At 44.1% G+C, this 12,928-nt stretch overlaps 1 protein-coding gene across 34 annotated transcripts in view; it reads right to left on the bottom strand.

The window, feature by feature from the left end:
* CELF2 (CUGBP Elav-like family member 2) overlaps positions 1-12,928 on the bottom strand; it is a 526,216-nt gene that overhangs the window by 12,587 nt on the left and 500,701 nt on the right. For 9 of the 34 annotated variants that reach the window (XM_084888498.1, XM_084888507.1, XM_084888521.1 and 6 more), the window contains 2 exons: positions 8,212-8,331; positions 1,184-1,363 (listed from right to left, as the gene is read on the bottom strand). In XM_084888498.1, the coding sequence (XP_084744624.1) occupies positions 1,184-1,363; positions 8,212-8,331 (300 nt within the window). Of the gene's footprint in view, positions 1-1,183; positions 1,382-6,694; positions 6,731-8,199; positions 8,332-12,928 lie in introns of all 34 variants that reach the window. The other 25 variants (XM_084888508.1, XM_084888499.1, XM_084888511.1 and 22 more) reach the window with 4 other exon arrangements.

Raw genomic sequence — 12,928 nt, 5'->3', positions numbered from 1 at the left:
ATGGGGTGAGGGTAAAGGAGAAGGGAAAGAAACTTTAAAAACTTCAACAATATTTTCCTATTCTAGCTTCTTATTCTATACTCGAGGCCTGGTACGCGAAATTGGTGCACTAGAGGAGGGGGTTCCTCAGCCTGGCCTGTGCGTTCTCACAGTCCAGGAACCCTCACTCATTACCGACTGCCTGCTCTTGCTCCTTACCGCTTGGTTCACTGCTCCTTAGCGCTGCTGCAGAGGCGGGAGAGACTCCAGCCACTGCCAGCTGTGAGCCCAGTTTCTGACTGAGCTGAAGTTCCCCTGTGGGAACACACTGACCAACAGGGGGAAGCTCCTGTGTTGAGCGTCTGCCCCCTGGTGGCCAGTGCGCATCATAGCGACCAGTCATTCTGGTCCTTCTGCTGTTTGGTTGATTTGCATATTAGGGTTTTATTTTATAGGATTCTTAACAAGTCAGAAAGTGAATAAATGAAATGTTGAAGATTCTGCTTTTAAAGCAACTTCAATTATGGAAGAAGAAACCAAAAAGAAGGAAGAGACAAGCTCTTACTATTTTTCAACCAGCTCATTAACTATTTTATAATTAGCCTTAATTTATTCTGAACTTTAGCTTCCTGGTATTCATTTTGCTTTATTGGCAGGGAAGCAAGGTAATCAATCACTTTTTTGCTTTCCCAGAAGATCCCCAATTAAAGACAGAGTCAATCCCATAGTGGATTTATCGTTAACCTGAAACCACCACCTATAGAGCATGTGTGGTTGAGAACCTGGGACCGGCTGGTCAGCACTCCGTCCACAGGACTGGAACGCTTCACCCCGCCCACTGAGGGAGAGTTTCGTGTAAGGGGGATTTGGGAGAGGGGGTTCCTGGCAATTTTTGATGGCAGCAACTACTAAGTAATTATGTATAAACACACAGTGGGTGAGAAATCCATCTTAAGGAGTAGATGAGAAGTTAAATCAAAAGATAAAAGAAATATAAGACTGAACATGAAGAAGATCAAAACAAATGGTTTAGGCTTGTCAGGTTTCTTGAAGAAAAAAAAAGACACAAATAGCTGAAATAAAACAATTGCTTTCTCTATGATACTGGCTCAGTCTAGTGTCTTTGCAAACATGCTGTGAAGGTGAATGCTGCCCACTGGGCTGGCCACACCAGGCCAAGCCCTGGGCCGAGGGCGACACGTACCTTCCTTCTGGCTGCCCGCTGCGCTCTGCTGCTGCAGCAAGCTCTGGCTGTACAGAGTGGGCAGTGCCGCGGCTGCGTACTGCTGAATCCCTGAGTAGGCCTGGGTGAGGGCGTCCATGGTGCCCGCTGTGCCATTCGTCAAGCCCGTGGCGCCAAGTCCTCCATTCAGAGCCGCCATACCTGAGAGCATTTGAGCAACTTTACAAAAAACCCAACAATAGAGAAGAGAAATAGCACTTTTCATTAGTGCTTTCCAAAGGAAGGTAGAGAATCATTTGACACAAGTACAACAGTAAGTGCATGCAGCTAGCACACCAACGAAACCAACATGAAATTAAAATGAAACTATGAAGTCATAGCTCACAATAACGGTAAAAACACAAACAAACAGCAACAGGAAATGAAAAAAACCCCCTGAGCAATGATGCCCCTCTCTGCCTAGGCCGGTGATCAACGTTCACCGAGTACTGCAGTGACACAGCACATCTTAATTCCATGCAGGGTGCTATTGGCAAGTACTGGGGTTATCTTTTTGAAATAAAACCTCTACTTCTTAGAGCTTAGAAGCAGGTAAAAAATTGTTTCTGACAGAGACCTGAAACATCGGTACGCTTAAATCCATTTACTGTGCTCTTTGAGGACCAGGAGGTTGAGGAGGAAAGGAAGAAATACAACGTTTCTCCTGTAAGCTGTCTGGTAAGAAAGCGGCCCAGAAGACAAGCTCTGTACTCAGTAAACTAGTGGGTTGGCACTTCCGTTAACTGACTTCCCTGAACTGCAGGAGAGACTGGTCAGGGATAGGAGCATAGGAATGGCCTGGCTGATAAAAAATGAAGGCACAGGAAAGAGTGTGCACCCTCCCCTAACTGCAGAAGTGGAAGTTGCTTATTCCAGTATGAGAGGCGAGACATGGAATGGGGCGGTTTGTTTTTAGCAGCACATAGACGGACAGACAGACATATGCACACACAAATATGAGTCAATGCCCATGTAACTGGGGCTTCTGCCAAGGAAAAGAGCTTCTGTGTCACTTTTTTCAGTCAACTGAAGTGGCCCTGTGTCCGCAGGCTGGGTCTTGGCTAGTCACTGATGGGAACTGGAGGTTGGCCAGCACACTTTTTCATTTTTTTTCTCCTTGTATCCTGGCTGCTCTTTTGCTCTATTATGGTTGCTGACTGTGCCATATTTTCCCTGAATACTGAGTCAAAACAAGCAGGACTTTATAGAGTGTTAACTTTCATATGAACTTAGGAAATGGAAGAGGTGACATCATAACTGCCTTTAGTTTCTTTTATGATTAATACTTAAAAAAAAATTTTTTTTAAAGGATCTATTTCTGGGAAGAACTCACTGAAAACAATGAACACCTTAAAGGAATTAGGGATATTGATTAAGGCTATGAATCAGCAAAGATGACTATGAAAAAAGTTGGTAAGAAGTCCAGTGAGAAAGGAGAACTACAATGAGGATGCTTAGAAATTATAGAGAGAGATCCAAGGCCAGCATCACCTCGACACTCCCGTCAGAGGTTTTCCCTGCCACCCCCGGAAATGTTCTCCTTACTCTACACGAGTTGGTTATTTTTTCAACTTCGTATCTTCAATGAAAGCACTACATGGAAGATATGAATCAGACCATCGCTTTACAGCAGAGGAATCTCATAGTGCCTCAGGTCTGGTATTCTTTCTGAAGGCTTGTGGAGACAGAATTGGGGGCCCTGGGTGATATCACCAAGTACAAACAGGCCTGGGGTGGGTGGAGTGGCCAGGACAGCCCCAAAGAAATGAGAATGGAACAAGCCTACTGAAAAGGAAATCAAGCAGATCTGGAATGTAGACAAAGCTAAAAAGGTGTGGCCAGAAGAGGTTCTGCTCACTCTGCTTTAAATTTCTTCTTATGAAGGAGTTTATTATTTTTTTTTCTTTTTTTTCTTTTTTTCTTTTTTGGTCATGAAAATGAGTGCTATGAGCTTGGAAAGAATTTGTCCTCTAATTAAACAGTCCCTCAGACAACAACTAATCACATGCATCTCACTGCTTCTTGTCTTCTCTATCCCTGTTATTCCTATGGCTGCTCAAGGGCTTGGAAGTAATTTCTCGTTTCCTCTTTGGTCTTATTTCATCCTCACCTGCCAATCTTTGTGTGAATGCAAAGAAACATCAGTGTTGCTTTTCTGGGAGGTGAGAGGAAGCTGTAAAATAATTTGAGCAGAGCCTAAGACAGCTGGTAAGTGCTGCTGGTTCCATTTTTGTCAGGCTGCAAATTGGTGGATACAGATGGCCTGTCATGGGCTAAGCCCTCCAGGAAGCCAAGCTCCCATGTAGGTGGGAGGAAATTCTAGGAGGAGGAAACAGTCACTTGCCACTCCACTTACACCCAAGGTGTACGGTTCTAGGTGAGCATCGTGGCCTAAGAGCTGGGCGGAACACAGCGGTCTGACAGATAGGGGCTGCAGACAGAAGCTCCATTATAAAGAATGTCTCCGAATTCCCCTGATGTGTATGGAGTGGTTGAAACACTACACGTCCATGGTGCCCTGCCTACTCAGGGGCCCAGGGCTCTCAGGCCTCCCATGTATCACTGTGTAGGAGAGTCTTCCCGTGCATAATTTGCAGTCTTTGCAACATGGCTTCTAGACACACAGGTGGGATTTAACTGACAGTCACTGGTGCCCCTGCCTCCCTTCCTGTCTGGGACATGCCCCTGTTGCTGTCCAGGTCAGATGAGTTATCTTCTACCTCTTTCCTTCTTTTGCCATTTCCCCCTCTGAAACACAGAAGCGGCATGCACTTCATGCTCCTGAAAGACTGACGGGGCAGTGCTTCAGGACTAGAGTCCTTGTGTGGCTTGTGGCTCCAGCCAGTGACCTTTCAGCCACCCCCTCACACTCTGCCTGCCCACACTCCACAGTGGCTGGCTGTGTTTCTAGACTTGACCTCAGGGCAGATTTGCTTTCTGAGGGTTTCTGCTTACTTCAGCCGATGCCATGTGTTTGGGAGACAGTGAGGGCTGGCCTCCCATGCCTGGGGCGGGGAGGGAGGTAGCAGAAGAGGCACAAGTAAAAGGGGTGTTGATGCCAAAGAGAGGACTAGTCAGGGCCTCTCTAGCTTCCCTCCATGGTACAACTATTCTTTGGAACAAAAAATAGGGATAAAAATTCTAACAAATACAAATGCATTGAGAATATTTAAAATAAAACCTGGGAAATTCTATTGTATTTGCCAAAACCCAGGGCAGAATAGGTAACTGATTCCCCAGTAGAATTTGAAGGACCATCAAAGGAAGATTTCAACCTCTCAGAATTGTTCCTATGAGTTATCTAATGTTATTTTATATTAAGTAGTCATATCAAAGATAACACTGGCAATTCAGCTGCTGGGAGTTGATTATATCTAAAAACTTGGACAGCAAAAACAGGTTGGAAGAAGGTTAAGTTGGATAAAATGCTTTTATCCATGAAGAATAGGGCTTTTCTTTGAAAAGGCCAAATGGATCGGTCATTTCATCCCATTTAATCTGGTTCCCAAGAAAGGCACTTGGATGCGAAGGCTGGGACAGAATGACAGGCGTGGCAAGGTCCACTAAGGAAAGGCTTTGCAAATGGTCTGTCAGTAAAGTTAGTGTGTACCTTGACTACTAAGTACTTTAAACTTAATTGCTCTCCAAGGTTCTCACCTGATGGGGACCTAAGGAATGGTGAGATGACTGAGAAAATATGTGAAAATGAAAGAGGACCCACCATAAATAGGAGCATGAACATTTTTTGTGGTCGCTATGAAGGTGGCTCTGAAATGGAGGATCAGAAGCAGAGCACCATAAGTGAACCATGGCTATTTTCAAGCCACTCTGACAAGTTTTATACCAAATAAAAATAGAGCAAAAGTGAGGGATGTGTTAACATAGACCTGAAGTCTGTTTACTGAGGTAAGCCTCCTAGGGGTAGCTGAAGCATAGCCTTGTAAGCTGCGAACTGGTAATGAGAACTCAAGTATAAGGTATCTAAAACCAGGGTAGATGACTGTGAATATACACAGTTAGGGGCACTCATATGTATGCTTGTGTTAATATGGTCACAAGTGTGTGTGAGGTTGTATGTGCTTAGGTATGTACCTAACTACACATACCTTTGTATATTCCAATGATATGGATTAAAAGTCATTTCACAATGCAAATTCAAGTGACAAGCCACAATAATAATATGCCCAAAACATCTTCTCTTTCCTCTCCTTTAAAAATAAATACTTCCATAAACACTATTCATTAGACATTTGTGGCTGGTTATATCAGACCATCATAATTTTAAGCACTATATGGATAAGCCATTTGGAAGGCTTAATGCCATTTAAACAAAGGAAACATACATTTTAAAACACAAAACCAGATACAGATTCTTGGGTGGACATATATGCAAAAAGATTTTCATCTTAGTTTAAATATGAATATGCAAAACATGCTTGGAGAAGCCTCAAATAATACACAAGTGAGCCCAGTTAGCGAATCACCCACTCTCCTCACTTCTGATCTGGACAATTTTGGCTCGTAGCTTTACTGTACTGTACTATTTTCCCACCCTTCCATTCATGAATGCATAAAGGAAGGAAAAGGAGATTAAACTCAGTTCAATTTAGCTACTTGCTTACTAACCAAGACTTTATGTAAGGGGGAGGTGAAAGGCCTCTGGCAGGGAAGAGGGAAAAATTTACACTAAGATGAGTTTGGGAACTAACTGTGGATTCCATCTACCCTCTTCTTGGCTCCTTTGTCCATGGAAAAGAGTTGGCTCTTTGACAGAGAAGCTGAGGCCAACTGTTTTAGAAGTTGCCTCTGTCCAGGTAGCCGTTTCTTGACCACCTGCTTTGGGAATTACTCAGTAGGATAGGCGGCATCACACTATCTGTCAAGGGAGAATGGTCTGAAAGGGGACACTCTGTGTATATTAGAAGATTTTCTCTTTGTATTTGAGACGAGAAGTAAATACTAGCTCCCAGCCATTGTTGTGATTGTTCAATAGTCCTGCACCAGTAGCATCCCCCGAATCAGAAAGAACGTATTTTTGTTTTATCATGGTTTTTGGTTTAAACATTCTCCTGGTTCATCCTTTCTGGTAGACATTCTTCATTTTCCATGAACTGCACACACTGATGTTAACCCAATGGCAAATAATTAAAAAACAACTGAAGCCTGTTGTCCTTGCCAGAAGCAAAATTTGTACCACACAGACCCCACACAAGACCTGGTCATAGATTCTCTGCCATTCGACAGAGTCCCTCTCTAGCCCCTGATAACGATGGGGAATCAGCAGGTACAACACAACAGGATGGAGAGAGACAGACGCACGGATGGGAGGACGACACAGTATCATGAGCACGTGCTGAGGAGGACAGCCACTCCCACTGGCCTGTTACTTTGCAGACCAAGGACAGGCAGGCGATCAAATCAAAGTCCTTGTTTTAGGGGAACTAGGTCCTGGGGCAAGAGAAGCAGCATGAAGGGCTGTGTGCAAACACACACCTGCAACCGAGGGCAAGGACAAGTGGGCTGGAGCGTCTGCAGAACAAGGTCAGAAACAGGAGTCAAGGCAATGAGGGATCCTGACGGGGCGCCGGAGGCAGCGTTACTGGAATAAAATGTTGTGCTGTCGCACGGTTACCACTTTGTACACTATTTGCTCATCGAGAGCCATCCTATCTGGAAGGAAACAGGTTTCTCATTTCTTCTATTTTTGGCCTCTGGTCAGATAAAACTCAGTTCATGTTTATTTGTCTTTCCCAGAGCATCTGAGTAAAATGATTTCATAAAACCTGAATATTTCCTACCTCTAAATATATGATTAATTTTCTTATCAGGATTATAACAGCCTTCATTTGGATGAATTCTGGGTTCTGCCAAATAAACTGCAGGGTATTCTTTTTGAGCTTTGAAAGTCTAGACTTACTGGGATTCCTATTTTTTGCCTTTTTAATAAAATTGCACTGCCCAATCACCCTTTAAAAAGTTTACTTATTGAATCATGACTTAAAACAGGGCAACTTTCTGCTTGGGCTGCATGGTGGGTAACTAGACCCCCAAATCAGGATCTTTGGGCTCTCATGGAGCTGCTGGGCGTGGCTGCTCTCAGGCACCCAGGGGGGACCAGGCTGAGGGAAAGACAAACATGACGCCCCTCTGTGGGCTCAGGGCTGTTCCCCAGTGCAGGAGCCAAGGCCAAGCATGGGCCTGCAATGTGTTTATCTGTTGGCTGGGTACTGTGCTTCCAGGTCTAAAGTGCCAGAGTGGATAAGCCACGTAGCAGACTAGCGATCTTGGGTGAGTCTCTATGTTTCAGAACTGTGATTCTGTAAGAGTCTGACCCAACCTGTGGGGGAAGAACAGCAGCCCTTCAGAGCTGCACTGCTCAGTAACCCTGCCTGTGAGGCTTAATAAAGACTCCAGACCACGTTCGTATGCAGCGGCTCCTCTCTGCTCAGCTGGACTTTCTTCGTTCCAAGGCCCTGCTTCCCCTCTATTTAACTGGCATGAATCTTTGGGTGTTAGAGCTAGAGGGCACTTTTACGGTCACCTGATCCAGAACTTTCAATTGTCAAATGGGAAAATGAAGCTCAGAGCAGGGCAGTGATTTGCCTAAGATCCTACAAGTAATTGAGACCAGATTCGGAGCGGGACCCGTGCGTCCTGATTTCTGGCCCATCAATTTTTCTATTCTTAGCACACTGCCTCTCAGAAGAACAGAACAAATCCCAAACCCAACCAAACCCTCAAAACCTACAAATGTCTGCCAACCCCAGAGACGTATGGATGGATATGCACACCCTGCATATTAGAGGAGACTGGGGGTGGGGATGGGTTGGGTGCTTTGAGGCAAAATGAACCTAGACAGCGTCTGCCTATCAAAGCATGCGCTCCTCCATCCCAAGTATTAGTTCTCCCTGTTACGTATCCTTTTTAGGTCACTCTGGCTGAGCGTTTTCTGTGGAGAATTTGGGGGAAGGCTGTCCACCAGAGCAGCAAATACTCACTGTTTATGGTACCTGCGAGTGCATTAATATTATTCAATCCAACTGTGGCTCCCGCCAGTCCTTGCAGAGTCCCGAGAGAGGTCAAAGAGTTCATGGCCGCACCAGCAGTGGAGTTGGGTGTTGAAGCAGCCACTGAAAAACAAGAGGAGGATGGGAGAAAGGGGAGAGAAAGCACAAGATGAGTGAGAGCCAACTGGTCCAGTAAAGCCAGCTGTCAGTGCAGCGGGGGAAGCCAGGGAGTCGTGCTAGTATATTGGGTGGGAAAGACACGAGGGATTGATTGTACTTGTCGCACTTTTGACCATTAGATTTGGTGATTAATAAAAAATGATCATAGTGCTACTAGTATTTGGCCGATGCAGTGAACACCCTCATTGCTGGTTGAGAAAAATTCAAGAAGGGGGGAATGGGGGGGGGGGGGCGGCTGAGAGCTAGGTAGCCCTCTTGTGTCCTGATTTCCAGTCCATCAAGTTTTAAAGGCCCCAGTCCTCTAAGCCGCCTCCTCCAGGTTAACACATTAAGGAGTGGAGAAGTACAATGGTAATGCTTGGCTTCCTTATTGTTTCTGCTGCAGAGTTGGCACTTTCTCAATGAAGTTTTGAAAAAGAAAAAATCACATCTTCCTGAGTATGACAGGAGACGCCAGGACCCTGGTGTCAGTGGTAATAGACAGGGTGGAGTATAGGGGAGAAAACCATTTTGCTCCAGACTCTCCTTCCCCTGTCTCCCTCATCCCCCCTCCCCCCACACACACCTCTTTTTATTTTTATTTATTTATTTTTAAAATTGATTTTAGAGAGAAGAGAGGGAGGAAGGGAAATAAGGAAGAAGAAAGAGGAAAGAAAGAGAGCCATAGATTTGTTATTCTACTTATTTATATATATTCACTGGTTGATTCCTGTATGTGCCCTGACCAGGGATTGAACCTACAAATTTGGTATATTGGGATGATGATCTAACCAACTGAGCTACCTGGCCAGGCACCCTCCCTGCCATTTCTTTTAAATGACAGTTTTATTGGGATATAATTCACATTCCATACAATTTACCCCCTTAAAGTATACAGTTCAGTGGTTTTCAGTATATTTATAAAGTGAACAACCAGCATCACTATCTAATTTTAGAACATTTAAAAAACTGATTTTACAGAGAAAGGAGAGGAGTGGAAAAGAGAGAGAAACATCGATGAGAGGGGAAACATCAACTGGCTGCCTCCTGCACACCTACAACCTGGGCTAGGCATGTGATTCGACCAGGAATTGAACTAGCAACCTCTTGGTGCATGGTCCACGCTCAACCACTGAGCACATTGGCTGGCTAGAACATTTTTATTACTCCCAAAAGAAACCCATACCCTTCTAACACTGGAAACCACTGATCTACTTTCTCTATAGATTTGCCTATTAACATTCCATATAAATGGAATCTTAAAATATGTGATCTTTTGTGACTATTTTCACTTATCACAAAGTTTTCAAGGTTCACCCATGTTGTAGCCTGGGTCAATGCTTTCTCTCCCTTTATTGCTAAACTAGAGGCCCAGTGCATGAAATTCATGCATGGGGAGGGGGTGTCCCTGCACCTTCTTCAATCTGGGACCCCTCGAAGGATGTCCTATTGCCCGTTTACAGGGATCGGACCTGAACCAGCAGTTGGAACACTCTCCCGCAATCCGGGACTGCTGGCTCCTAACCGCTTATCTGCTGCCTGATTGCTCCTAACCACTCTGCCTATTGGCCTGCTTGCCCCCAACTTCCCCTTCTCTTCCCTCCCCACTGGCCTGCTCACCCCCACTGTCCCTCCCTACTGGCCTGCTCACCCCCAACTGCTCCCCTGTTGGCCTGCTCACTCCAAATTGCCCCTCCCCGCACTGTCCTGATCACCCCAAACTGACCGCCACTGACAGCCTGCTCACCCCTGACTGGCCCCCCTGTGGTCTGCTCATCCCCAACTACCTCCCCCACTGCCCGCCGGCCTAATCACCCACAACTGCCATCTCAACCTGACCTGATCACCCACAACTGCCCTCCCCTCTTGGCCTCTAACAGCCTCTACCTCTGCCCCACCACCATGGCTTTGTCCAGAAGAATGTTGGGAAGGTCTCCTGGAAGGTCTCCCAGTCTAATTAGTATATTACCATTTTATTAGTATAGATAGAGGCCTGGTGCATGGGTGGGGGCTTGCTGGTTTCCCTGAAGGATGTCCCAGATCGGGGTGGGGGTTCCCTTGGGGCATGAGGAGGCCTGGGCGAAGGGCCTGTGGTGCTTTGCAGGCCAGCCATGCCCCCATGGAGTGAGGGTCCCCGCTGGGGTGTGTGTGGCCAGAGTGGGTGAGAGGCTGAGGTCTGTTTTCAAGTAGACCACACACCCTTCAGGGTGGAGGTTCTCCCTGGGGTGCCTGACCAGCCTAGGTGAGGGGCTGATGGCTGTTTGCAGGCTGGCCATGCCCCCCCCCCCGCAGGGACTCTTATTCCATGGGGGTGTGGCCAGCTTGGGTGTGAATAAGATAGACCTTTATTTGACCTTCTTGTACTGTTCTTAGTTTCACTACCAAATGACTGGGAGAATGTCCTCATTTTTCCATTCTCTGGAAGAGATAGTATAAGACTGAATACATAAGGTGACATATATAAAACTTTAAACAATAAAGAACTTAAAAAAAAAAAAAAAGACTGAATACGTATAATTTAAATGTTTGGTAGAACTTGCCAGTAAAAATGACCTTGACTTGATATTTCATGATGGCATGGCTTTAAAATATTGATTACATTCCTCTAATAAAGAGGATTATTCAAACTTTATTTTTCCTCTTGAATTAGCTTTATTAAGTTACAGCTTTCTAAGAAATTGTGTACTCTAAGATTTTAAATTTATATTGGCATGAAAGCCTAAGGTGCTGCTGAAAACAATAGAAATCTTGGTGGTAAGGCATTAAGAGACTCACAGCTCCATCATAGCATGATAGGCCAGCTGGAGGTTTAACAGAGAGAACCAGAGACAGAGGCAGCTAAGAAGAGTCCTCCTGGGGTCAGATCAAACTTCAAGGAATGGCCTTGAAGAGGCTCCCTGTGCAGGGGTCTGACATGAACTGAATCAGGCTGCAGGTGCACTTTATGCCCAGAGCCAAACAACAGATCAAACAACTAGAAATTAGTGGAGGCTAATGGCTGGATGTGATAACAATAGAAACTGACCCACAGAAGTTTAACAGGGAGTTAAGGCAGAAAGGCAGGCAGAGAGCCATTAGAAAGAGTCATGCCATTTAAAAAAAGGAAATACAAGAATGCGACAACCTAAAGCTGTGTCTCGTGAGGAGTGACAGCAGACTCATTCAGTAGTAGAATAGGTCTCCTTGAACTAGCCTAGCTAAGTCACTAAGCAAATAAACAAACAAGAAAAAATTGGGTCTGGGGGTGGGGAAATAGAGAGAGAAGAATCAGTGTCCAGAATTGTTATAATATATTACTTAAAATGTCCAGTTGTAAATAATTAGGAGACATGTGATCTAGACACAGCAAGAACACAAGTGACAGAGACTGTTTAAGAGGGTTTACATACTGTACTTAAACAAAGACACCAAGGCAACTATTAAAAATATGTTCAAAGAACTAAAGGAAACCATGTTTAAAGAAATAAAAAATTGATCCAGCTGGTGTGGTTCAGTGGTTGAATGTTGACCTATGAACCAGGTGGTCATGGCTCAATTGGCTTGATCCTCAGTGAGGGGAGTGCAGGAGGCAGCCAATCAATGATACTCTCTCATCATTGATGTCTCTATCTCTCCCCTCTCCCTTCATCTCTGAAATCAACAAAAATGTATTTTAAAAAAGAATTAAAAAATGTATGCTGATCATGTTTCATCACATAATAGAGATGGAAATTACTAAAATGAACAAAAAGGACATTCTGGAACTGAAAAGTTAACTACAGAAATGAAAAATTCACTATGGGGCTCACCAGTTGATTTGAGCAGGCAGAAGACTGAGCCTCAGAGATATGGCACACCATTAATCACACTAACATACAAGTAATGGGAGTACCAAAAGAAGAGAAAAGAGCAGAAAAAATATTCAAAGAGACAATGACTAAAAAGTTCCCAATTTTGATAAAACACATTAATTTATACAAATAAGAAAGTCAACAAACTACAAATAAAATAAAGCAAAGAGATCCATCCATAGACATGTGATAGTAAAAATGCTGAAAGCTAAAAATCTTGAATTCAGTAAGAGAGAGAGAAAAAAAAGAAAAGACTCCTTATGTATAAGGGAGTTAAAATAGGAATAATAGCTGATTTCTCAGAACAAACAGTGAACCAAAAGGTGGCAGGAAAGCATATTCCAAGTGCTGAAAAGAAGAATCTATGAAATAAGAATCTTATATCCAGCAAAACTATCTTCCAAAACCAAAGGAGAAACAACAATATTCCTAAATGAACAGAAATAGAGAATTTGTGGCTAGCAGATGTGTCTTACAGAAAACACTAAAGCGAATTCCTCAGGCCCAAAGCAAATGATTCCAGACAGTAATTACAGTACACACATACACACACAAAAAACCCCAACAAAACTCACAAACAAGCCCAAAGAACACTGATGAAGTAATTATGCAATTATAAAAGACAGTATAATTGCATTTTTCCTCTTATCTTCTCTTAACTGATTTAAAAATCAATTGTCTAAAAACAATATGCATATAATTGCATTGGTTGGGCCTGTAGCATATGGAAA

The sequence above is a fragment of the Pipistrellus hanaki genome (genome assembly GCF_964339955.1).
Source record: "Pipistrellus hanaki genome assembly, chromosome: 1".
Classification (NCBI taxonomy): domain Eukaryota; kingdom Metazoa; phylum Chordata; class Mammalia; order Chiroptera; family Vespertilionidae; genus Pipistrellus; species Pipistrellus hanaki.
This window is presented reverse-complemented; position numbering and strand designations above follow the sequence as displayed.